The 26529-nt window shown below is 43.9% G+C and overlaps 1 protein-coding gene across 3 annotated transcripts; it reads left to right on the top strand.

The window, feature by feature from the left end:
* The first annotated feature begins 1481 nt into the window (after positions 1 to 1481).
* On the top strand, positions 1482 to 24579 carry APMAP (adipocyte plasma membrane associated protein). Of its 3 annotated transcripts, none has more exons than XM_073339932.1 (10): positions 1554 to 1629; positions 3108 to 3232; positions 8682 to 8798; positions 10542 to 10657; positions 12615 to 12707; positions 17532 to 17648; positions 19510 to 19684; positions 20195 to 20329; positions 22440 to 22632; positions 23620 to 24579. In XM_073339932.1, exons 3-10 carry the CDS (start codon positions 8707 to 8709, stop codon positions 23827 to 23829), a joined length of 1131 nt encoding a protein of 376 aa, XP_073196033.1. In that variant the 5' UTR covers positions 1554 to 1629; positions 3108 to 3232; positions 8682 to 8706; the 3' UTR covers positions 23830 to 24579. The 3 variants fall into 3 exon arrangements, with proteins under 3 accessions (XP_073196031.1, XP_073196033.1, XP_073196032.1); XM_073339931.1 differs by lacking the exon at positions 3108 to 3232 and adding an exon at positions 7661 to 7731 and having other exon boundaries at positions 1555 to 1629; XM_073339930.1 differs by lacking the exon at positions 3108 to 3232 and having other exon boundaries at positions 1482 to 1629.
* The last annotated feature ends 1950 nt before the right edge of the window (positions 24580 to 26529 follow it).

Here is a 26529-nt window from a genome sequence, read left to right as displayed (position 1 = left end):
GCCGGCGGCGACTATTGGCTAATTGCCGTACACGTCATTTTTCTGCGCGGGCGGCGACATGGCCGCTCCCACGCCCAGAACGGTGGGCGTGGCTCGTGAGGCGGCGGGCTTGGATTTGAAAGTGCGGGGCGCGCGGGTGCCTGTGGGAGAAGGGGGCGGGGCTTTGTGTCCGCCAGTTGGCCGAACAGAACGCACAGCGGAGGGGCGGGGCCTGTGATAGTTTGCGGGGAGGAGCTGGGCAAGGGGGCGGGGCCTACGGCTGCTTAGGTGTCAGGGTTGAGTGAGGGGGCGGGGCTGAGCGGGGCTCAGGTGCGGGGCGCCGTGGGGCGGGGCTGAGCGGGGCTCGGGCGCGTGCGCGGCGCCGTGGGGCGGGGCTGAGCGGGGCTCGGGCGCGTGCGGCGCTGTGGGGCGGGGCTGAGCGGGGCTCGGGCGCGTGCGCGGCGCTGTGGGGCGGGGCTGAGCGGGGCTCGGTCGCGCGCGGCGCCGTGGGGCGGGGCTCGGGCGCGTGCGCGGCGCTGTGGGGCGGGGCTGAGCGGGGCTCGGTCGCGCGCGGCGCTGTGAGGTGGGGCTGAGCGGGGCTCGGGCGCGTGCGCGGCGCCGTGGGGCGGGGCTGAGCGGGGCTCGGGTTCGCGCGCGGCGCCGTGGGGCGGGGCTGAGCGGGGCTCGGGCGCGTGCGCGGCGCTGTGGGGCGGGGCTGAGCGGGGCTCGGGCGCGTGCGCGGCGCCGTGGGGCGGGGCTGAGCGGGGCTCGGGCGCGTGCGCGGCGCTGTGGGGCGGGGCTGAGCGGGGCTCGGGCGCGTGCGCGGCGCTGTGAGGTGGGGCTGAGCGGGGCTCGGGCGCGTGCGCGGCGCTGTGGGGCGGGGCTGAGCGGGGCTCGGGTTCGCGCGCGGCGCCGTGGGGCGGGGCTGAGCGGGGCTCGGGCGCGTGCGCGGCGCTGTGGGGCGGGGCTGAGCGGGGCTCGGGCGCGTGCGCGGCGCCGTGGGGCGGGGCTGAGCGGGGCTCGGGCGCGTGCGCGGCGCTGTGGGGCGGGGCTGAGCGGGGCTCGGGCGCGTGCGCGGCGCTGTGAGGTGGGGCTGAGCGGGGCTCGGGCGCGTGCGCGGCGCTGTGGGGCGGGGCTGAGCGGGGCTCGGGTTCGCGCGCGGCGCCGTGGGGCGGGGCTGAGCGGGGCTCGGGCGCGTGCGCGGCGCTGTGGGGCGGGGCTGAGCGGGGCTCGGGCGCGTGCGCGGCGCTGTGGGGCGGGGCTGAGCGGGGCTCGGGCGCGTGCGCGGCGCTGTGGGGCGGGGCTGAGCGGGGCTCGGGCGCGTGCGCGGCGCTGTGAGGCGGGGCTGAGCGGGGCTCGGGGGCGTGCGCGGCGCTGTGGGGCGGGGCTGAGCGGGGCTCGCGCGCGTGCGGGGCGCCGTGGGGCGGGGCTGAGCGGGTCTCGGGCGCGCGCGGCGCTGTGGGGCGGGGCTGAGCGGGGGCGGGACGCTATGGGGCGGGGCTGAGCGGGGGCGGGGCGCGCCTGTGTGGGCCCGGGGTGGGCTGAGGCGCTGGCCAGCATGAATGAGGCTGAGGGCCTGCGGCAGCGCCGCGCTCTGCGGCCCCAGGTCATCACGGAGGACACCCCGGCTCAGGCGGCCAAGGATGGCAGGTGTGGGCCGCTCCCAGCACCCCTGGGTGGGGGTGGATAGAGAGGAGAGGGAGGAAAAGCTGACCTCGCTGGGGAGGAAGGGCTGACCTTGCTGCTGGGTGGGGGGAGAAATGGGGGAGGAAGAGCTGACCCCGCCTGAGGGGCGGGAGGTGAGTAGGAGGGAGGAAGAGCTGGGGGGAGTAGGAGGGGGAGGGAGGAAGAGCTGATCTTGCTGAGGGAAGGGGGGGAATAGGAGGGGGAGGGAGGAAGAGCTGATCTTGCTGAGGGAAGGGGGGGAATAGGAGGGGGAGGGAGGAAGAGCTGACCTTGCTGAGGGAAGGGGGGGGAGTGGGGCATGGTTTAGTTTTAGTGCACTGGAAATGGGGGTTGGGGCACTCCCTCTGGGAGGGGGGGCAGTAGGGGGAGGGAGGAGGTGCTAATGGCCAGAGCCTGGCTTTGTACCTTGTGGTGGCTTGGGGTACACTGTGGGGTGCTAATGCTTGGGTGTCTGGGGTCTTTACATGAAAAGGGGTGTCTAGACATGGAAGAGAGATCTCTTGGGGGTGTAGGTGGCAATGGCCTGGCGGAGTATTTCAGATCTCTTGTTTCATAGGCCTCTCATGGCACTTCATTCCCCTCATCCCTAGATCTCTTCTGGAGTAAATAGTATTTATGTTGTAACCATTCCCCATTTTGCAACGTCTCTTGTTGGTGTTTTTCTTGGTCAACATCGTACTTCCTTTAGGGACCGGGGAATGTCAGACTTTCACTCTATATTTGGTGCGGATAATCAGAGTCTAAAGGTGGTGGGCTTTTTCCACATTGTATACTTCTAACAGATTTCTCTGGCAGAAGAGGTTTTTAATTGAGCGATACTATTTTGTGCTTTTGAGACTTTTATGTCAAAACCTATTTTTAAAACAACACAAATACACATTAACCAGGCCAGAGTTACTCCTGCATTTCTTTCAGAGTAGCAGCCGTGTTAGTCTGTATCCGCAAAAAGAAAAGGAGTCCTTGTGGCACCTTAGAGACTAACCAATTTATTTGCGCATAAGCTTTCGTGAGCTACAGCTCTCTTCATCGGATGCGTTCAGTGGGCCAAGTTCTGCTTTTGGTTGTACTTGTGTTGTCCTATTGACTGTTTTGCAGCAGTGTAAATTTACAGTTCATACTTAATTTTAGGCCATATAATGCAATAGCTTTAAAATGTTTTTTCAACACAGCTAGATTAAAAGATTCCATTTTAAACTGTCATTTTTTTATTCAGTAAGCTTCATGTAAATCTGCATAACCAGGGAATAAACTACACATTTCTAAAGGTAATAGTTATAACTGATTGATATGATTGTGGCCATTTTTATTTTCTACCCTTTTAATTGTTTTTTGTCTTGGATTTGGCAGTTGGTGATTTGCACAGCCTTGGATTATATTGGTTTTCTGTTTCTTTTGATCCTGATGTCTTGCAAATTATTTTTCCTCTTTCCTTTGTCATCCAGGTTCATCAGAAGAAAGTAGCTACCATTGGTGGCTTTGTTTGTGTATTGCCCTATAGTATACCTGGTTGCCATGCCTCTCTAATTAGGAGCTCTCATCCTTCAGGCTGAGGGTGTACACCTATAAGGTACATATGGCACATCTTAACTCCCTTGACATATCTTCTGTCAGAGAGGTTCAACAAGATTTGCTGCCTCAGCAATCTGCCTCTTGCTGCTTCAACACTTCCTGGCCTAAGAGGATGTGGCTACAAGGACTGGTTGTTTCAACAGTTTTTCCAGGTATTAGGAGGTGCCAGCCAGGCTCAGTTACTTTGACAACTTCTTTTTCCTGCCTTGATGTGTCCTGCACTAGTCCAGTGGCTGGGACCGCTTGTTGCACCAGTCTCCCTCCTTCTGTCTTGACACTGTTCTGAAATGGAAGAAATATTAGGGATGGTTGCTTTGGTAACCTGTCTCGATACTTCCTGCTCCAAGATGATAAGCCAGCTTCAGCAGCCCCCTCTTCCTGGCTTGGTACAAAGGAACCATCTGCCAGGGCTTTCCTTCCTTATTTTAAAAGAAAATGTACTGTTTTCAGTAATGTGATAGGATACATTTACAGAGTGCTCTTGAACTCAAGTGATCTTAATATAAAGAAAAAGAGACACAATGATTTATTTCAACCAACAGTGTCTAACAAAAAAGCAACTGTAGAGAGTTACATGTATTTTTTCCCAATATCTAAGTTGTTGATCTAGCTTGAATAGCTTGGGATGTTTGTGGATATGTACTCTGCCCACCAATTACAAGAGGGGTGTGATTCATTTATGGTGTGTTTTGTATTTTCCTGTTATCTTAGATGGCAAGTGTAAATTAGTTCACCTCCCAAAACAAGTAGGTTTTTTTAAATTAGTAGACAACTGAGAGTTTTGTTGGAAAAAGGAATGAAGCTGCACTGCCTTTAGCAAAATCATTTCCAGGCCCATTCAGCACCTATCCAGCTAGGCTGCACTGGAGGTCAGGACACAGCTGACTCTTGAACCCATTAGTTTCTGCCTGATCTTTTTTGTCCTGCTTCCAGAAGTATCTCTCCGCCTCTTCAGTCAGAAAGAGGGGCCATTACTGTGCTGCTTGCTGGAGACCTTGTCTGTCCTTTAGGATTCTAGAGCTGGATTCCAGATATGTTGGGTTCTTGAGGTCTAATCTTATCTAAGGATTCACATCTTGCTTATCAAAATTAGTAAATTTTAACTCCAGTCATTCACCTTATTGCCCACAGTTTGGAATATAGAGAGTTGTCTGTATTCTGTCTTTTTTTTATTAAAGGGATTTTTAGCAGCTCCTGAATCATAGGAATGTGAGGTTTCAAATCTTTTTCGTACTCTTTCTTTCTTTTGTCAGTTGTTTAGTTGGGGTCAGAAATGTAACCTTTACCTTGGAAAGCAAGATTTTACTGAAGTTTAAGTGGGCTTCAGCAGCTAAGTTTCAGTTTTCTCTCTGATGCACACTTGTTTTTTAAGTAGTTTTCAGCTGTTATAAAGAGGTTTTGGTTGAAGCTCTTAGCTCAGAGTGATTTCTGACAGTTCTGACGATATTGAGCCTATATCTTTTGAGAGGTTTCGGTTATTGGTTAACTAATGTATAGAGATGTAGAGTTGAGGCCAACTTTAATCAGGACCTCTACCTGCCTCTCATTCTCTGCTTCCACCTTTCAATTCCAAGGCTGCTGGTGCAGAGGCCAGGAGTGCCCGGGAAGCTGGTGTTGAAGCTTTTGAGGTGCAAGTTCTAAACACGGTGATTGTTGTAGGGACAGCAGATGCTTGGCCTAGAGGAGATGAAGGAATTGGTTTAAGGCAGCTCCCAGAATGGCTCAGTTTAGGTGGTGGTGATTGGAAATGGGGCTTGCTGCTGTAATGCAGCTGAGGAAGATGGAGGAGCCTGATATGGGGAATGCTACTGTAACTCCCTGAGTTACCCAGAAGTGTGAGAGGGCTGGTGCAGGTGCACAGGAGGGAGAAGTGGAGCAATTGCTACCAATAACACACAGCTCCAGATGAATGGTTTTAAAATGCAAAAGATAACTGGCGGGAGGGGAACACCCATAGGTGGTCCCCTTGGAAAGCATCTGAACTGTGGAAGAGCACTAAAGGGTTGATCTTCATGGCAACAAACAAAGCAGTGACAATGGCATTTTTGGCCTGATCCCTGTCTGCTGCTTTGGGGCAGCCTTGTGCCAAATATCCTGGCCTCAGTCTGGCTCAGCGCTACCACAAGTAGTCTGTTGCCTAGCTGTCGCCTCAGGACAGCTTAGTATGTGCAACGCCTCCTGGAAAGGCCTGCTGTGTGCTGTGCCCATTCTGACTGAGCAGCTACCAAGCAGTGCCTGCCTAGAGTGGCCAGGCTCTACAACAATAGATCCTGTCAGTTGCAGTCAGAACTGGGTTGCCAACAATCATGCCTCTGCAAAAGGAACATGACTAGCTACATGCTCAAATTTGTGGATACTTACACACAAATAGGAACAAATCCAATTCTACTTAGATTTTTCAGATAGGGAACAGCACTAACAATCCCAAAGATTAACTCTAGGGCTGGTGTCAGCACCTTGTGTATGTGCTAACTGCCTAGTGGTCACAGCGATATTTGTACACAGGGCGGCGACACACATTTCTCCCCTATTTGGATGTTGGCTGATCAAGGACAATACCTTGGAAAGGTTCCAAGGATTAATGTATGCCATCACAAGGTACTATTGCTGTTGGTTTAATTGATACTGCAAGGAGATCGGGTATATGCCAATGGCTGTTTTAGAGAGCAGCTGAAAGTCTCAGTGGCTGCCTTTTCAATTCAAGCCACAAACGCCCCAAAAATCCATGCATTTTTCTTCTCTGGAAGCTTACTCTGTGTCTTTGGGCTTGTTACAGTAAAAAAAAATTTATGCAAGAACCATTCCCAAAAGATGACCGTGTTTGCATCGAGGAAGGTTGTGCAGCCCTGGTGTGCCTGCACAGAAAAACAGTATATATTTTCCTTTCTACCTGGGTGTTGCGAATTATACCTGATAGGTCACGCGCAGTTCGAGTCTAGGTTGAGGCACACGAACAAAGTCTACAACTGCAGAGTTTCCAAAGATATTAAGTTTATTACGCTCGAGCGTGGTGCCCCCTGCTAGTCAGAAGGGGACCCCAAATGCAGGTTATACAAAGATTATCTACCTTTTAGCAAAGCATGTTGCCCTCGTGCATCGGAAACCTTAGCCAATAGACAGACCCTTTCCTTATCTACCCCCTGTCCATGCTAGGTACATTCCCCGTGCTAAATTATTACTTCAGCTACACAACATGGTCCTAAAGCAATGCATCAGTAACCTTTCTTACCAGGATGGGAGGCCCACATCACAAGGCCAGGAGGCAGGGAGTTAGGAACAGACAAAGAACAGAAACCGGGAGTCGAGACAGGCTGGAAACAAGGGGGAGTGTTTTCACAGGAATGCAGTATCTAAGGAACACTCCTCCTGGTGCATGATGTGCTTGCTTTTAGACAATGGTGGGCCCCAAACCAAAGTGGAGTCACATATACTAACTTTTCCTTAACATGGGCCATGTAAATGTGTAAAATCTAATCCATTTCAGTACTTGAGGGACCTGTCAGGGTCATGTCAGAGGAACTGTATTCAGTCTTGAATTTTCTCTGTAGACACTTGGGGATAATTCTTGGCTTTTACACCTTTGAACTCCAAGGAAGAGTTCTGGCCAACTTCAGAGAGCAACAGACTGTCACGATCATGATATTTTTCAAGAGTGAGGAACATGGTTCTCATGGTAAATATGGAGAACACAGGCTACTGTCAGCAGATGGGCTGCCTTACTATATCTTCCGGAAGTCTGTTGTACTCCCAGGGCAAAATTCTGCCATCGGGTTTGGGAAGGTATTGTTTGTATTTCTGTTTTGTTTTCTGAGCGTCATGATTAGCTTGCTGTTCACACATTCTCAGTTTTAGGCTTGTTACTTTAGAGTTCAGTGTCTTGTTTCATGTTTTGAAGGATATTGTGTCCTGAATGGGTGAACTGAAGGGTTTATTCATATTCACTCTTTTGACGTTCTGTACCTTGGGGAAACATCCTACACTCCCATGTTCATCTTTATAAAATGGTTGTGTGGTATCCAATGCAAAGTTTGTCATATTGGGTGTCTTCGGAAGGCTCGTGATGCACTGAGCTTGGTTGTTATAGTAATGTTATTGTTACAGTAATGTTATAGGTTATAATTTCATTTATGTAGTTATGAGGTTGAAAATGTATCCTCATAGCTTAAAATAAACACCTCATCAGGGCAGATATGGGACTAGCCTAGCCCAGCCTCACAGAAACAAAAGACGCTGGCCTAGGCAGCAGCAAAAGAATCTGTTAGACTCTCGAGTGAGTCATGCCCCCTTCCTTTGGTCAGTTTGGAACTGCAATGAGGCAATGTTCACCTGACTCTGAAAGGGGGGGTGGGCAAAGTCAAGAGGGAAGAAAGGACATAATAAAAGGGAGAGACATTTGCCATGCTCTCTCTCCCACCTACATCTACAGACACCTCACCAAGTGACTGAAGCACTGATCTAAGGGGAGAGCCTGGCTGAAGAGCAACCAGCCAGCCTGTGGTGAGAAGCATCTAAGTTTGTAAGGGCATTGAAAGTGTTCAGATCAGCTTAGACTGCATTTTGCTTTTATTTTATCTGACCAAATCTAACTTGTTATGCTTTGACTTATAATCACTTAAAATCTATCTTTCATAGTTAATAAATCTATTCTCCATGAAGTAGTGCGTTTGGTTTGAAGTGTGGCAGAGACTCCCCTTGGGATAACCAGCCTGGTACATATCAATTTCTTTGTTAAATTGATGAACTAATATAAGCTTGCAGCGTCCAGCGGGTGTAACTGGACACTGCAAGACGGAAGTTCTTAGGGTTGTGTCTGGGACCAGAGATAGTGGCTAGTGTCATTCGGTTCAAGTAGCTGGGAGCAGCGTACATGCCAGAGGCTGTGCGTGAACAGCCCAGGAGTAGGGGGTTCTCACAGCAGAGCGGGGTAAAGCTGGTTCCCAGAGTCAAAGATTGGAGTGATCTAGCAGATAACCAGTCCAGGTAACACTAGATGGGAACATCACAACCTTATATTATGAGTTTCAAGATAAGTCTCACTAAATTAAGGAAGTGTTTCTTTAAAGTACTTCAATAGCTCTTTTGTTCCAGTTAGTTGAGGTAACTTATTCTTGGCAGCAATATTAGCTACTGGAATTGAAGTTTCCAGACTGGACTCAAAGTTAATTTAGAAGGTAGGTAGTAGTCTATCCATATGTATTTCTGATGTATCATAACTAGAGTATCCATGCATTGTATACATATAATACTGTATTCAAACAGATGACAGACCTGATTTTATGCGGACTACGTGATTTAGCAGGTGGTTGAGCATGAAGAGGGGTGTGTGTGTGTAGTGGGGATGAAAGCAGAAAAGTGGGCTTTTCAAAAACAATTTTGTGATGAGAATTCTTAAAATCTTAAGGTTGTGTTTATGCTCTAATCCTAACTTTTTTGTTTGTGTGTGGCAGTACTTACAGCAGCAAGGTGTTCCGTATGACCTTCATGATTTTGGCTGTGTGCCTAATTATTCCCTTGCTTGGAGCAATAGTTCTTCTGGAATGTCCAATAGATCCTCAACCTCTAAGGTGAGCTGTGTTTTAACTGAATTTTATTGCAAGGTAACTTTTAATACTGGTTCTATGTTGGTGGATAAGATTTAGTCAACTTTCATGAAGTTACTGAGGGCTTATTTACACTTCAAAATTAGGTAGACTACATTTAGGTTGACCTACAGCCACCACAGTAATTCAATCAGCTATTGGTGTCCACACTATCCTCCTTCTGTTGATGGTGTGTGTCCTCACCAGGAGTGCTTGCACCAGCTGAAGTGGGGGCACTGACAGCCATGCGGGGCTCACAGCTGCAGCCGTTCTCCCCCCACCCCGAGCCTGAGGGTGACAGCCCAAGGTGTGAGCCCGGGGTGGGACTCAATTTCACAGAGTTTTTATGGTTTTTGTTTAATATCAAGCAGTAGTGTGCAGAAGTAGGGTTGGGGGTCCCATTGTTATAAGCACTATACAAATACATACAAAGGCCACAGTGTCTGTCCCAAAGTGCTACAGTCCAAGACTGTAGTCCAGCAATCGTATCTGCTGCAGAGAACCCTTATGCCTGCATGAAGTTTTACTGAAGTCAATGGGGAACCACATTGAACACAGACCCCCTGTGGATCAGATTGCAGAATATGAGCCTAAGAATATTACTAATTTGTTTACTAGATTTTTAAAAAAGCACCCTCAAAGCCAAACTAATTATCACTGCTCTGCTAATGCTATACTTAAATGTATCTAGATTATTTGTAACAGAAATTGGAATTCTCTACCTTCCCAGTTGCTACTAGGCACATCAGTCAGGTTTACAGGCTCCAATCCTTCAAAGCTTATTCATGTAAGTAAATGTAACCTACTGGTCAGTGTGTGGCCCCCTCTATTCCCAATCCACAGATGCTGAGAGTCTGTTATGGTCCCAGTCAGAAAGTATAGCTCTTTAGTTCAGAGACTTTTAGCTGTGGAGATCCTGGTTAAGACCCTGATGTTGGCCAAGATTGCAGCTGTTACATAACTATGCATGTACGTTCAGTGGGGAGACTAGTCATATGTGTAAATAAGCACAGAATCAGGGTTGAAGTGAGGTGTTTGTCACAATTAGTAAGGCTCTTTCAGGAGTATAGAATATAATTCTCTAGGATGATTTGTGTCTCCTCCTGGCATCAAACCTACAATCAGATGTGTGTGGACTCAAGTGTCCATCTGCATGGATCCAGTTGAAGGATTGGGGCCATAATAACATCAACTAGTTAAGTAGCAACATTGAATTGAATTTTATTTCAACTATTTAAGATTACTGAACCACATCTTTGAAATTGACTTGTATTTAAACGACAGGTTTCAGAGTAGCAGCCGTGTTAGTCTGTATCCGCAAAAAGAAAAGGAGGACTTGTGGCACCTTAGAGACTAACCAATTTATTTGAGCATAAGCTTTCGTGAGCTACAGTGAGCTGTAGCTCACGAAAGCTTATGCTCAAATAAATTGGTTAGTCTCTAAGGTGCCACAAGTCCTCCTTTTCTTTTTGTATTTAAATGAACATCAAGACGCTAGTGTTGTAAAACTCTCTTATTTCCTAAGACCTGATGCAAGCTAGAGCTGATATATTGCATCAGAAAAGTCTGCTGATGTCCAGGAAAATGAAAAATACTGTTTCAAAAACGGCGGTCATGTTTGTAGTGTAGTTGGCAAGCTGGAAAAATTGCTCAACTTTTTGCTCAAGTGTATTTGACTTTGTACCTGTTCTGTGATAAAATCATGAGACCTGCATTTTGATTTTACAGCTTCAAAGAACCCCCCCTCCTGACTGGTGCATTAGAGCCAAATATTAAGTTGAGACAAGCAGAGAGGATATTTGAAAACCAACTTGTTGGACCAGAATCTATTGCCAGTATTGGTGGTAAGCACCGGAAAACTTTAGAGATTTAGGGTGGCTTTTCACTGTTGTTTCTTTGCTAAGAGTTTGATTCAGCCACATATCTCTTGGATACCAAATTGTGCAGGCTTCCATGTGTCTGCAATTTAGCATTGTTTTGGGTCAGCAACCACCAGCTCAGAACTACATATCTCCATGTAACCTCCTTTCCCAGGAGTAAGTAATTTAGATATCACAAGAAATCCTTACCCTTCTGGAACATGGCCTTTAATGACATCAAGGTCCTAACTGTAGAAACTATTGTTCCGATATTCACTTGGGTAACTTTTTAACTAGGTCGCAGTGGTTATAGAGATTTTTTTTAACTATCCACCTGTATGATTATGTAATTGAGTTTCTCAGAGTATTAAGCTTTATTTCAGTAAGATAAAATGTACTGTCAATAAATTGTATTTAATGGTAAATCAGATCCCTAAACATTAAATTTTATTACTGCTGTATACATGCGTTGGAGGTGGTTTTAAATAAATTTGTCCCATTACATGGAAAGCCCCTACTAGCTCCACACTGTGTCCTACTGAGCAGCTTCTTATCAGAAGGGCCAGACTCAAATGGAGTTACGGGCTCTGTGCCCATTTCTTAGGAAAGTGCCTTTGTGACAGGTGGATTTTGCAGTGTGCCCTGAAAGTGGTGAGATTCAGGCCTAGCCATAGAATCAGGTTTTTGGGTGTTTCAATGCTAACAGTAAACAAAGAGCTGGAGCTTCAGTTTTCTCTCTGAGACAGTCTCTCTGCAGTTTCCTTTAAAGGTGGGAATTGATTAGTACAGTATGTTTACCTCATTTCTTGCTGCCATGTTTCCTACTTAACTAGAAAGATCTATTAAAGCCCTAGTTATCTTTAACCTTATGGGGAAAGTGCTCAGTAAATCATTACCAAAGTCTTTCATTCTCTAATTTCTGCTATTACTGCCTGGCTCCACAAACATGTGTTGAAGTGTTTAGTCAAAATATGGATGCTGTCTGCTGCTTCCCAATTAGTCAGCCTTTCAGATTCTATTCTCTAGGTGGTGGTTGCAGGCAAATTACTGGCCTTCAGATGGCCGTAACCTCTGACCTGGCTGGAAGTTTAGAACTTTTCGAGGAAGTAGATGCTGTTCCTTTCTTGAAGATCAAAATAGTTTTTCCTCTGACAGTTCTGGAGTAAACCATTGCACTTCCAAGCAGCTAAATTGGAGGTTTAAAAGCCCAACAGTTTAGCAATTCTTCTAACCCATCATTTATGTACCCTTTTTTTTTTTTTGGTAAAAGAACCGTGGCAAAGTTCAGAGAGGGGCTTGAGCTCATCATGGCATATTAAGAACAAATTTGTCCCATTGCTGTCATGTGACTTAGCATCAAAATGTTGACTGAGCAACATTTTTGGTTTTGGATGATGAAGTGCTGGATTTATTCCTTGAGCTGAAGTAATCTTTTCACAGATCAGGTACAGCCTAAGCAGTATCAGTATAAACATCCCGGCTTGTGTATTTCAGGCCTGAAGAAACCATTTCTAGCATGAGAGGATAATTCAGTTGCTGGCATAAACTAGTAACAAAGGTGACTTATACGGTGGTGTCTGAATCTTTTTTTGGTGATGTGGAAATCTGTTCACTGACATGAGGCCACAGAACCATCACTAATGTCCATGGTCAGATTCAAACCAGCGACCTACTCTGAGACTCAACTCCTCCTTTTTATCTGAATGAATCCAATTTAGCTAGTTGAGTGATTTAGTTGCCTGGACACTCTCCGCTCACTTCAGTTGAAGTACAAGAATAAATGGGGAAGAATTTATCTTTAACTAAATGTGTTTGAAGTGAATACGTTTTGTGTGGGAGGAATGTGGGCTCAATGCTGACATTTGTGCTACATTATTATAAAAAGATTTTGTATATTACAGCAGTTTTGTAGCCAAGCTAATCATACCATTTGTTTATACAGATGTGCTGTTTACTGGCACAGCTGATGGAAAGATTCTAAAAATTGAAGATGGGGAAATAAAAACGTTAGCCAGACTTGGCCAGGGTCCATGCAGTAAGTAAATAATGACCATTACACACTTTTATCATTCAGTTGAAAGACTATGGGATAATTTTGTAATGATTAATAAGTTAGTGTTCAATCTTGCTCTCTTTTGCAGGTGCACATCTTCACATATTTCACAGCATAATGCGTGTGTGCAGTAGCTGGATTTTAGACGACAGTAACATGTCCATGCTTAGTTGACATGTATTCTCAATATTTCCTTGATTACGTATGCTACATTGCACCTATGCAAAGCTGATGAGTTCTCATTGAATGTCATGTACTCCAACATGTTAAACTAATGTTCATGAGAATATTAACAATGTGTGCATGACAGTATGCCTCTCTCATGATCTTTCACGAAGTCAGTGGAAGCTTCATATATTTATGACCTTTGTTAGTGAGTCAGTTCAGAAGCCTGACTTTAGGTTTCTAGGTCTGAAAGTCTTGGCTAACATCCCTTGCACCTGTGGATACTTGCTTACAGCAGTAATGCAGCTGCAGCATAGTGGAAGCACTAGTAAAGTATTGCTGTAGCCCGGCATCAGTAGTATATTTCGCTTCTGGTGTTTGCCTGTAGAGACAGCCAAAGAGAGCACAGCTTTCCTAGGCAAGCTTGGGGCTGTGCTTTCCTGTTTTCACATGCATTGATGGGTTTGGCTGTCAGATTTCATGTCCACATGGTGCTGCTTGCATAGTTACAGTAAGACTTATTTAAGAGCATTCAAATGCTTCTATAATACCTGGTGAGAGAGCCTTGATGATGATGACAAATTAGATTTGCCCTTCTTTAATACAAGACAAGATTGTATGTGGCTCTTACGTAGGGGTGTGGGCTGGGGGAGTACCAGGAGCGTGTATTATCCCTCTTCCCTGCTCATCTGCTCAACTTCATGCAGCCTGTATATAGCCCAGGCAGTACTGCATTCTTTGTGGTTTGGGGAAACGGAAGGATTGCACTGTTCCATCTCTCTGGGGTGTATTTCAGCAAAAGAGGCAGCGAGGAGGTTGGACCATGCTCTTAAACCCTCTGCCCCATTTGGGAGAGTGGGCCAGGCCTCTTGAAGGTATTAGTGACCATGATCACCTGTATACCTGTGATTTTCTGGGGGAGATGCCTCACTGTGCTCTCTTGGGGCATTGGAGCTCCTCCCCTTACTCTGGAATATACCAAAATGGCATGATCTAGCTCTCAACTTGTAGAAACTTGAGAAGAGAGAAAATGTCTTGGACCTATAGGCAAAAGGTTAAGTTCTTCTATCATTCAAGGCAGACAAGTGGGAGTTCCATACAGCTTAATTTGTGGCTATTTCAGAAGCTATGTGAAAGACACAGGTCCTGCTCAGCGTTTTTTACCATTAAAGATTACATGGGTTAATTCTTTTATAAAGACTGTGTAAAAACAAATAACAACTTGCCCTGGCTCCCTTGGCCAAAATTTCTTCTCTACTCTGTTATGAAGGCTATGCTTTGCTGGTTATCCACCTGCTTGCTGTCATCCTCCCCAAATGTGTTTGCATCTCAGTAATGCTGCATACAGTTTGTGAAGAATTTAGATAGTCTGCAGGATTAAAGGAGCTTTATAATGTTAACTATTTCAGAGTTTTATAGATGTGATTTTTTTAATTTTATTTTTGTAATCTCTGAAGAGTTTGAGATTTGGAGACATTAAAATATTTAGGTATAGCTAAGATATCTTGTCTCCATCAGTTAAACAAGCTTTCATCTTTTATTTTCCCTTCTGGGTGGATAAGACACATTGTTTGAAGGAGGAATGTGGAAAGATTTGCATAAATTAAAATTGCTATATATTAAGTTTTTGTAATTGGGTTAGTTGCATGTTACCTAAAGGTACTGTAGTGCCTACTTTAAAGGGCTTAATTTGTAAGCAGGGCTCTGAGAGTCTAAGTTAAACGCCCAATCTTAAAGCAGCATGCATATGTATTTTCAGACTAGCTTTGATTGAGCTAGCTTGCTAAAAAATAGCAGGGGTACAGGCTGGAATCCCAGGCGGGATTGTATTTGGGCAGCTGGCCTGTTCTGCTGTGGTTACATTGTTACTTTTAGTGAGCTAGCTCCATCAAAGACGGATTTGCTTGATGTCTATATGTGCTATCCTGACTGCAGTGTCGATATACCCCTACAAAAGACAGGTGGGAATTCTCCGCAATACCTGGGCGCAATGTGGTGAAGGATGACAATACAGCCCTTTTGCTGCATACCCTTGCTTTTCTTTGTTTTAGCCTTTCTACATCACTTCGTCATGCATCAGGCCAGATTCTCAGCTGGTGTAAATGGCACCACTCCATTGCTGTCAATGGAGCTATGTCGATATACATCAATAGAGCTGTCAGCTTATACCACCTAAGGATCTGGCCCAATACGTAATTTCCTTTTTAATAAAACTGAGGGCTAAAAACACACCCCAAACACACCCCAAAGAATAGTCAGGCAGCTGTTTTCCAGCCTATGCGAGGAAGTTTGGGGGATGTTTTGAAGTGCATTTAAACTCTCCTAAAACTCAATACCCACTGGTAATCCTAATGGAATCTCTGCGTAGACCCTGGACTACTACTGTTGCTGTGCTGTCTAGTTGCCGTATCTGTGGAGTTTTAGCAAACAGAGTGTTGTTTGAAGGTGACTGAGTAAATACCGGTTATTACTAACATGGTGCTAGTACCACACTTGTGTGTGTTGTTTGTCGGCTCGTATAGTAGTCGAGGTAGTAGAATTTACAATGGCAAATGCAGTGATTTCAACTGTATATGCCTATGAAATCACTATGGTCAATGGCTAAGCCATGTATATACATTAAAGGCAGTAGTGCTAAATATCTGCTTTGAAAACACAGATCTTTACTGCCTGTTCTAAGGGAGAATTTCTGGTAGCTGTCAGAAGTATTGAGGTTAGGGCTGGTTGGGGGGAAAGTCTTTTGTATTTTGTTTCAGAGTAACAGCCCTGTTAGTCTGTATTCGCAAAAAGAAAAGGAGGACTAGTGGCACCTTAGAGACTAACCAATTTATTTGAGCATGAGCTTTCGTGAGCTACAGCTCACTTAATCGGATGCATACTGTGGAAACTGCAGAAGACATTATATACAAAGAGACCATGAAACAATACCTCCTCCCACCCCACTGTCCTGCTGGTAATAGCTTATCTAAAGTGATCATCAAGTTGGGCCATTTCCAGCACAAATCCAGGTTTTCTCACCCTCCGCGCCCCCACCCCACAAACTCACTCTCCTGCTGGTAATAGCCCATCCAAAGTGACCACTCTCTTTAAAATGTGTATGATAATCAAGGTGGGCCATTTCCAGCACAAATCCAGGTTTTCTCACCTCCCCACCCCCCTCCAAAAACCACACACACAAACTCACTCTCCTGCTGGTAATAGCTTATCCAAAGTGACCACTCTCCCTACAATGTGCATGATAATCAAGGTGGGCCATTTCCAGCATAAATCCAAGTTTAACCAGAACGTCGGGGGGGTGGGTAGAAAAAAACAAGGGGAAATAGGCTACCTTGCATAATGACTTAGCCACTCCCAGTCTCTATTTAAGCCTAAATTAATAGTATCCAATTTGCAAATGAATTCCAATTTAGCAGTTTCTCGCTGGAGTCTGGATTTGAAGTTTTTTTGTTGTAAGATAGCGACCTTCATGTCTGTGATTGCGTGACCAGAGAGGTTGAAGTGTTCTCCGACTGGTTTATGAATGTTATAATTCTTGACATCTGATTTGTGTCCATTTATTCTTTTACGTAGAGACTGTCCAGTTTGACCAATGTAAATGGCAGAGGGGCATTGCTGGCACATGATGGCATATATCACATTGGTGGATGTGCAGGTGAACGAGCCTCTGATAGTGTGGCTGATGTTATTAGGCCCTGTGATGGTGTCCCCTGAATAGATATGTGGGCACAGTTGGCAGCGGGCTTTGTTGCAAGGATAGGTTCCTGGTTCTGTTGTGTGGTAAGTGGTTGTTGGTGAGTATTTGCTTCAGGTTGGGGGGCTGTCTGTAGGCAAGGACTGGCCTGTCTCCCAAGATTTGTGAGAGTGTTGTCATCCTTCAGGATAGGTTGTAGATCCTTAATAATGCGTTGGAGGGGTTTTAGTTGGGGGCTGAAGGTGACGGCTGGTGGCGTTCTGTTATTTTCTTTGTTAGGCCTGTCCTGTAGTAGGTGACTTCTGGGAACTCTTCTGGCTCTATCAATCTGTTTCTTCACTTCCGCAGGTGGGTATTGTAGTTGTAAGAATGCTTGATAGAGATCTTGTAGGTGTTTGTCTCTGTCTGCGGGGTTGGAGCAAATGCGGTTGTATCGCAGAGCTTGGCTGTAGACGATGGATCGTGTGGTGTGGTCAGGGTGAAAGCTGGAGGCATGTAGGTAGGAATAGTATTTTGTTGTTTTCAGCAGAAATTTTTGACTTTTTATCAGAAAACCAGAATACTTTTGGTTTGGGGTTTTCTGACCAAAAAAAAGTCAAACTTTTTTGATGAGGACAGCCACTTTCTGGTCAATATTTGTTTAATCAAAATTTCAAACTTCTGTCAAAAGAAAAAATTTGGAAAATATTCAACCACCCCTAACTAGGGTAGGTATGTTTTTTGCTAGGCCAGTCAGTAGAGGGCAGTGTTAATGCTAACCGAGCAGCTCTGATTCATTGATCATTAAAATTCATTTCCTGTTGGAAAAATGAAAGCATGATATATTTATAAGTGTGCTGGTGGGGGGACTGGCAATATAGTCTTGTTATTTTTGGGCTTTCTTGTCGGCTTCAATACCTTTATATACAAACTGTTGTGCCTATAAAACAGCTGTAAAATTATCTCACAAGGAACCAGGGAAGATGAGCTCACCTGCGGGAGACCCCTTGGCATCAGAGCTGGGCCAAATAATACCCTGTTTGTGGCAGATGCCTATTACGGAATATATGAAATTGATCCTGTCACAGGTATGTTTTTTTCCCCTCCCTGGCTTTGGGCACTGAGTTATGAGTTAGGCAGCTTGGGTTCTGTTCCTGGCTCTGCTTGACTTTTGTGGCTTTGGCCCAATCACTTTGCACTGCGTGCCTCTGTGTTTCCGTCACCATAAAGAGGGCTACCGACGCTTACCTTTTGGAAAGCACTTAACTTCTACCCAGTGCTTTTTATCCATAGATCTAGGTGCTTGATTTATCTAAACAAAAGCATATTTAGCTGAGGTACTTCTGTACCTCCCCATTACCTGAGCATTTCACAATCCTTAATGCATTTATCCTTGCATCTCCCTTACCCCCAACATGAGATAGGGAAGTGCTATTATTCACATTTTACAGATGGGGGCCTGAAGCAGAGAGGTTAAGTAACTTGCCCAAGGTCACAGTGGGAGTCTGTGGCAGAGCAGGGTCTTGAACCTAGGTCTCCCAAGTCCCAGGCTAGTGCCCTAAGTATTAAACAGTCCTGCTCCCCTATAGAGCCAACTGCAGGATGGTACAGTGGTCTGCTTGCATGGCTCCAATTGCAGGATCAGGGCCTGAGTTTATACTTTAAATGAAAATACATTTTAAACGCTTTTACAGTGTATGGCTCTCTACAATATGAAGCTTCTCTTGTGTAAAAGTTTTGCAGTGATACTAGTTTTATGCTGTATTTCAGTCAATATTGCACCCCGCAAAAAAAAAACCACAAAACAAAAACAAAAAACCTCCTCCTCCTCCCCTTGGGGATACAAAACTGTTACTAAGTTTTTGTTCTGGGCTGAAATTCTGCACAGGGTGCCTCAGCCTAAGTACAGTTATTCCACTCTGAATAAACTGTCTGGTCTCTAAATAGCACAAGTACTAAAATAAACTCCCTTATGTACCCTATCCAAAACCTGAAACCTTTTTTTAAAGTAAGAGCTGTGAATGTTATACAGCAAAAGCTTCCAAAACCCAATATGTGATCTGCAGTAACACATCTCTACATTTTTGGTGGAGAGGGGGAGGGAATTTCTGGAAGAAACAGATTTCAGTCTTCCTTCAGTTGAGACTTTTTGTAAGTTGATTGACATATATGAAATACACCTCTATCCTGATATAGCGCAACCCAATAGAACACGAATTTGGATAGAACACGGTAAAGCAGCCCTCCAGCGGGGCGGGGCTGCGTGCTCCAGTGGGTCAAAGCAAGTTCGATATAAGGCGGTTTCACCTATAACGCAGTAAGATTTTTTGGCTCCCCGAGGACAGCATTACATCGGGGTAGAGGTGTATGTAGATTTCTTGCAAAATAAGAGCATATTTTAGGTGCATCAGCAGTGATATCAAAGTTAAGGTTGTGTTTTCAGCTTTTTAGTCAAGGTAAGATTTATATTCCCTTTGTTACACTCCACCAGAAATGTTGATCACAGCCAAATTTATCCTATTCATTTTGGAAATTTACAAGTAAATGTATTGAGTAGATTAGGGGTTCAATGGATTTGAAAACCTACTCCTTTGTGAAACTTGGTCAGTGGTATCTGATCCCTTTAATGTAAAAATGGCTTCGTTTTAAATATATTTAGAGCGAAACAAAATCTCATGCATAAGCTAATTTTTAAAAAGGCAAACACAATCATTAACACTTTTCATCATTACCATTTCTATGCACGCCGTGGACGTGGATTGATAAAGTGTCAGATGCTGATACCTTAAAATTTTACACACTCAAAATGATGTATAACATTGACAGCTGCTCTTCTAAGGATAGAAAAGATATTGGGCCAATTTAACACCTACCCGAATGTGTTAGGATTTAGAGTATTGGAATGGCAGCATAAAAGATGGGCAGATCTATTTATTTTTTTGTAATCAGGTGACGTGAAAATGCTATTATCAACCAGTGAACCAGTTGATGGTCACAAAATGTCCTTTGTGAATGACCTCACATTGACTCGGGATGGGAGGAAAATCTTCTTCACAGATTCCAGCAGTAAATGGCATAGGAGGGATTATTCATTCTTGGTTATGGAAGGCACAGATGATGGAAGGCAAGTATCTATGTACAGCATTCCATTTACCCTACAGCAGATCAAACCAATCAGAATAGCCAGGACAACTCTTTAAAAACCCTTTGAGTCTTTATAGACCATGTAAATAACACTGCTCTGAAAAAGGCAAGGGGAGAATGTGTGGAAGAAGCTGGCATGTGCAGAAATGAAACAGATGTAAGAGATTTCCTCCTCTTTCAGAAAGCCTATTTGTGTAAATCTTCTCTAGTGGAATGTGCCTTTTAAAATTAAAGGAATTAACATTTTTTACCCAAATTCTCTCATGGAAAATTGTCTAGCAACCTTAAAAAGCTGGTGTATTTCTGCCCCACTCTCCAGGTCATAAATAAATAAACTTATATATGCCCTACATGCTCTGCTTCTCATATTCTTTGCATATAAAACCTGAAGGAATAAGAGGAAGGGAAATGCCTGGCAAAGCAAAATGCAGTTGAGCAAACTGTCTTATCCCACTTCACTTTAAGTACACATGTAATGTTCTGTCTTTAGCCTGCTTGAATATGACACTGTAACAAAAGAAGTGAAAGTCTTAATGGTGGGACTGAGGTTTCCGAATGGAGTCCAGCTCTCTCCTGCTGAAGATTTTGTGTTGGTAGCAGAAACGACCTTAGCTAGAATAAGGAGGTGAGTGAGATTACTTTGGGGATACATTACTTTATCAAATTACTTTATATTTAAATTGATTTCTGTTCTATTTTATATAGGTTTTTATACCATCCTCATCACTATCTGAGCCCTTTTCAGTAGTGCATTAAGCAATGTGACTACATGGCATAAAAGAAAATCTTGGGCCAAATACTTCCCTGATTTACAACTCATGCAATCCTATTGATTTCAAGTAGGGATCCACAGGGTGTAATCAAGGCAGATTTTAGTCTTGTGCATGGATCTATCTGGGTATTTGATTCCCATCGCTGTGGCATAAGGGTGCCTCTCAGTCATTAAGGGAGTAGACCGAATCCCTACCCTGACCTCAAAGTGCACAAACACTGCATTAGTATCCATATTCACCCCAGTTTAGCTGTATTTGTAACTCAAAGCATAATAACTCAACGCAAATGTTAGCCGTAGCCCTTCTCCCTGTGTCTGGCTGTCATTAGGGTTTCCATCCAGAGCCTCTTCTGTTCTTGGTCCTTGCTTCTCTTTAGGCAGCCACTCCCACTTAGCTTTTAATCCAGCTGGAGTTAACAAGCTTCGTGTGGTACAATAGCCCTGCCTACATTAGAGACATTTTTGAAAAATTTCCTGCAATTTTTAACCCTGGTGCAGCTTTCTCTGGTCCAAGTCCACTGGGGTTCTGGAGGGAAGTCAGTGGAAATGGGTCAACAGCTGCTGACACTGTTTACGCACCATATCAATTAATTTGGCCGGCTCAGAGCAAATCTAATCAGTGTGGTGCTTAAAACAGTGCCTGTAGCTGGTGGTCCATTTCCATTAAGGCTGTTAATACTGGTGGGATAAACAGTAAGGGTGGGGACCTTTAAAATCTCCCTAGTGTGGATAGGGTAGGGACTGGTAGGATTTCAGTAGCTCTCTGCAGAGTCTGAATATCTGTTAACAGTGTGATTCAGCAGAACATCTCTGCCACTCTGCAAAATGGACACACAACAATATCATTGTGTGTCTTTGCCCTCCAGTCAGCAGGGACTGGTCTCTTGTTTTGGGTGATTTTTTTTTTCAGCATTAAGAAGAAAAGATTAATATTCTTGCCTTCTGGTCACAATAAAGTGTGAGCTAAAGTCAAAACTATTGTGAGGCTGGTGGAAAAAGGGATTGCAGGGTTCAAAAAGTGTGCTTGGTAGAGGTTTTTCAGGCTTCAGAATATTTAACCTGACTTCCAGTTAGCCACTGAGCATCTCTGCTTTACTTACACAAGCAGCTGAAATTCAAATAGGCATTATTTCTGATCTATCTTTATTTCTTTAGAAATTATAATTTAGTTGACCCCAGTTGGGGAGGCAAGGCTCATATAAGTTAAGGGGGACTGTAAAACATGAGTCAATTAATTCTTCACTCTACTTGGTGCTCTCACCACATCTTTTCCTCTACCATAGTTCATAGGGTAGATGTGACAGACTGTAGCACCATATCTTTATATTGTTTTTTATGGGTAAACTGAGTTGAATTGCTCAATCCCACAATTTATATAAATTATGTGGGGAAAATTCTGTTTCTATACCAGAGATCAGCAATAACTCCATAGAAGGCAATGGAGTTACTCTGGTTTTATGTTAGCCATCAGAATATGTCCCACTAACTCTTACAATGTCAGTGATATTGCAGGTGTGCTATAGTGAGAATCTGAAATCTTGGTATTTCAGCTAAATCATTGCATATTTGGCTTCCCAAACCAGACTCATAATACTTTTATGGCTTTACTTTGATCTCAGTCTACACCATACAGGTTAGCTAACATCTTTCAGAGAGACTAAATCTTCCTCTCTGCAGTTTTCAGTAACAAGGCGAAAAACTCCTGTTCTACCCAGTTTTTTCCTTCACTGGAGACATCTGGCTTACAATCTCTTCCTTTCATCAGCTGGATCCTTGTGCATGGTGGCACAAGCTGTAGTCCTTGCTAGACGCATATCAGACAGAAGAATGTTCATACTGTACTTCACTCTGCTAGCAGTAAGAAAAAGCTGTGTTTAGTAGAAAATGCATTGAACTTAAGTTTATTGTATGAACTTTGTTTAGGTTAAGAGGATGTCCTGATTATCCTGTTGTGATTTTACAGATACTATGTCTCTGGATTAATGAAAGGTGGAGCAGATATATTTGTAGAAAACATGCCCGGCTTTCCAGATAATATCCGGTTAAGCAGCTCTGGGGGATATTGGGTAGCCATGTCAGCTGTTCGACCCAATCCTGGATTTTCTATGGTGGATTTCATATCTGAAAAACCATGGATTAAAAGAATAATATTTAAGGTAAATGTATTTAAGATAAGGGGAAAACCAGTTTACTACTTTATTGAAAGTGAAGAAAATACTTTGTTTTAGCTCTTTTTCATGGGAAGATATCATGGTACTCTGATTAAAGCTGCAGTTAAGCCACATGATACTAGTTGGAGGCATCATCTGCATATTTTATAGTTAGCAAACTTAAGGCTTGCTATTACCAATAGTGAGTACGCTATTATAAAATGGAAAGGCAGTCTTTCCAATCAGCGGTCTCTCTTACCTGTACATGTATTTTCTTTCGTATTATCAAATTCTCAGCCTCACTGGTGCATCAACATAAGGTGTTGGCATTTGATTGCCTTTTATTAAAACCCAATTAAAAGGAAGAACAAAACATTTTGTCAATGTGACTTTTTGAATTCTTTATCCCCAGACATTTTAACAGATTTAAAAAAAAAAAGTTTTAGCCCAAAATTTCTCTCTCTCAAAAAAAAATCAATCTTGACTAACAATAGGCATTTAAGATGGAAATGCCAGCTCAGTTAAGCTCTCTGTTGCCATGCTGCATTACAACTTTCTTTTTTTACTTTCTGGGTGTGGTAAAAGAATATTAACAGAGGAAGACAGGCTTGGGGACCAAGTCACAAATAAGCAGCACTGTTGAGAGCTATACAAAATCTGTTTGATTTTTGGCCACTGGCATCAACCACATCGTGAAACTGTGTGAGAACACTCCTGCCTTGTGCATCAGTGTCATGCTGAGTAAATCCCAGAGCTCCACATATGAGTGAATTTTCTATCAGTCATGCTTTTAAAGTCGACTTTTCAGTGCTCTTAAAATGTTAAATCTATGCAGTTAACTTTCAGCTGAAATCTGAAGACTTATTTTGTTCACTAATTATTGCCAAGGTTTGGCATGATCCTCGATTGCTTTTAAATATATGATTAGTTTATGTAATTCATGGTTAAATAACTGTATGTGACAACTTACTCTTGCTGTTTTTCTTTCTTTAGTTGCTAAGTCAAGAAACTGTGATGAAGTTTGTGCCCAAGTATAGCCTTGTCATAGAACTTGGCGAAACTGGATCCTACAAAAGAAGCTTTCATGATCCCAATGGAATGGTGGTAACTTACATTAGTGAGGCACATGAACACAATGGATATCTTTACCTGGGCTCCTTCCGGTCTCCGTTTATTTGCAAACTTAACCTTGAGCATGTTTAACTGTCCATACAAAATGAAATGCCGTTGTTATCCTGAAATATTGTAGAATTGTAAAAAGAACACTTGTGGCAATGTTTGACCAAGGAAGAGAGATGGAAATGCATCCATTATGTGCAGCAGGGAAATTTTATGGTACTGTGTTGCTAGAGGAAAATGTGTATGGTTTGCTGTATTTGTCCCCTTTCTTGGTTTAACTACTTCATGTCTTTAAAATGGCATGCATAAAATTAATGTCTGTAAGGAGTAAAGAGACAAGTAAATACAACCAAACGCTTTCATTAAGCATAACCTGTTGCACTCATTACAATCTACTGAGCTGCTTCTCTTTGTTTTGAGCTGTCTTAATCTGTCAACTTTAATAGGTGTTGAGTTCAAAAATATTACACTGGAAATAGGTAAATGGTTTTATTGAAGAGAGGATGTCTTGCATGTGTTTATGTCCTATTTAGATCCTACTCTGTAGGCATGGTTTAAAAAAAATTGTGCATGTTCACATGTCATACTATACGTCAGTGGTAGATGCAGTACTCGCCAGAACATGCCTAGAAATCTAGTCACATCAGTTAGATTTCTTCAATTCAATCTATAGAATGAGAATATGAAACTCTACTTGGCTGTTAAGTGACATAAAATATTTTACCTGTGATGATTTGTCCCTGAATGCTCTTTCTTATAGTATTGTAGTTACTTGACAATGACTGGTCACTTGATACACTATTAAACAGAAGATTGGTTCAACTAGGTTTTAAATAGTGTATTTAAATTATTGTTCATTTCTTAGCTCTGCTGCACTTCCCAAACAGAGGATGAAATAGTGTATTTACTTGATTGTTATACTGACAGGTACAAAATTACAGGCATATATTGCAAATTATTTCATTGTGCTTGCCTTTCACTCTGGTTTGACAGGGCTGAGTTAACAAAAAATAAGTATCTTTTAGCTCACGCCAATAAGATGCACATGGGGCAGTTGGATTGCAACATTTTGGTGCGCTTTGGAATTTACACCACATGGGCCACATGATGGAACAGTGTAGACAAGCCCAGAGTTTTTGTTTAAAGTCAAATTTTCAGTCCATCCTACAGATTCACATGTATGTTCTGATTAGCTTGAACACTAGTATTCCAGATCATGGCTCAGGGTACAGGTTGTTGCAAATTCGTGAGGTCGTTTACTCAAGGGTTTCCTGAGACGTATCTCCCCAGAGAAAGACCTGTTTGTTGAAACTCCAAAATTCTCAACAATTGCTTGTGCAGATGGGGGATTGGTGGTGGAAGGGAGGATCCATGTGAAATGTGGATCACAGGGGTATCCCTGCAGGGTGGTTGTGTCTGGCACCAAGATCAAAGCCTAAAATCAAAAAACGAAAGTTTCCGTTTGGCTTTATAGAGCAAAACACTGGATTGTTGTGTGGGCTGAGCTTGACTCCTAGCCGCTCAAGCATGCGGTGCGGACCCAGAGTATGTCTACGTCTAGAGCTGGAGGTGCAACTCCCAGCTCAAGCAGACATACCTGTGCTAGCTCTGGTCAAGCTAGCATGCTAACAATAGAGAAGCAGTGGGAGGGGCTAGCCACTCCAAGGACAGACCCATTGAAAACCATGGATATGTAGTTGGGGTGGCAAGCGGCTCACATTGCCATTACTTTTACCCATACTAGCGCTGATCAAGCTAGCATGCTGTGTCTCCTTCAGCTCAGAGTCACACCTCCAGCTCAAAGAGTAGGTCATATCCTGATTGGTACCAGGGGAATGGGTCTAGGAGCTGTGCTCTGTAGTTATAAGCTCTGACTCTTTACTTTGTTCTCTCCAGGCCTCCTGATATGTTCAGAAGGGGCAGGGACGGGACAGAATTGATATCTGCATAAATCTCCCTAGAGTTCTTGGTTCCAATGGAAGTGATTTGCATTTCCTGGCAACATCTTTGTTCTCTCTGAGCTGTGTATGAAACACAGTAGTTTCAAAGTTAACACTTACCCCATCTTCTCTGCTGTCTTTTGGGCAAGGGATTGGAATGTAGAGAAGTGTAGAGGGGAAGGAGAGATTAAATATAGCAGGACTAGAAACAGAATTGCCATGTCAGATCAGACTTGTGGAGGTGGTGTGTCTGGGCTCCATCCCAGAGAAATGGCTATTCATGCGATGGAGCTAATGGACTACGGTGATCCTTCTCTATACTGAGAGAAACAGGGTAGGTGAAGTAATATCTTGTATTGGACCAACTTCTGTTGACAGAGGGGACAAGCTTTTGAACTACACAGAGTTCTTCAGATATAGATATCAAGCCTTTCTGCTTTAGCTTGGCAAGGGAAACTAAAATCATGAGTGCATAATCTTGCACAATTTACTTAGATTGTGTAAAAACTGCCTGTCCAGGTTCTGAGAGCAGGAATAATGCAGATTAATTTTTTAAAGACTGCTCAAACACATCAAAATTTGATGTGTAAAGTATGGCACACATTATGGTATGGTATTAATGTAATAAGCAATGCATCAGATGACCGCAGTCTATCTCAGCAAATATTCTGTTTTTTATTGAGCGGAGATCAGGGCCCCATTGGATACATACACCTAATAATGGGCAGTCCTTGCCATGAAGATCCTACAATTAATATAGACCAGATGGACAAAGGAAGGGTTATTAGCCCCATGTGAAGATTGGCCAAGGTCAGGCAGGGAGTCTGACAGCTAGGAATAGAAC

This window comes from Lepidochelys kempii, chromosome 3 (genome assembly GCF_965140265.1).
Source record: "Lepidochelys kempii isolate rLepKem1 chromosome 3, rLepKem1.hap2, whole genome shotgun sequence".
In the NCBI taxonomy this organism is placed as follows: Eukaryota; Metazoa; Chordata; order Testudines; family Cheloniidae; genus Lepidochelys; species Lepidochelys kempii.
This window is presented reverse-complemented; position numbering and strand designations above follow the sequence as displayed.

What these genes read in the sequence shown, in the direction of transcription:
- APMAP (XM_073339930.1), top strand. Translation starts at nt 1,538, where the DNA reads ATGAATGAGGCTGAGGGCCTGCGGCAGCGCCGCGCTCTGCGGCCCCAG. An exon ending in ATCTATTGCCAGTATTGGTG is followed by an intron (nt 10,658 to 12,614) that starts GTAAGCACCGGA and finishes TTGTTTATACAG; the next exon opens with ATGTGCTGTTTACTGGCACA. An exon ending in TGAAATTGATCCTGTCACAG is followed by an intron (nt 17,649 to 19,509) that starts GTATGTTTTTTT and finishes TTTTGTAATCAG; the next exon opens with GTGACGTGAAAATGCTATTA.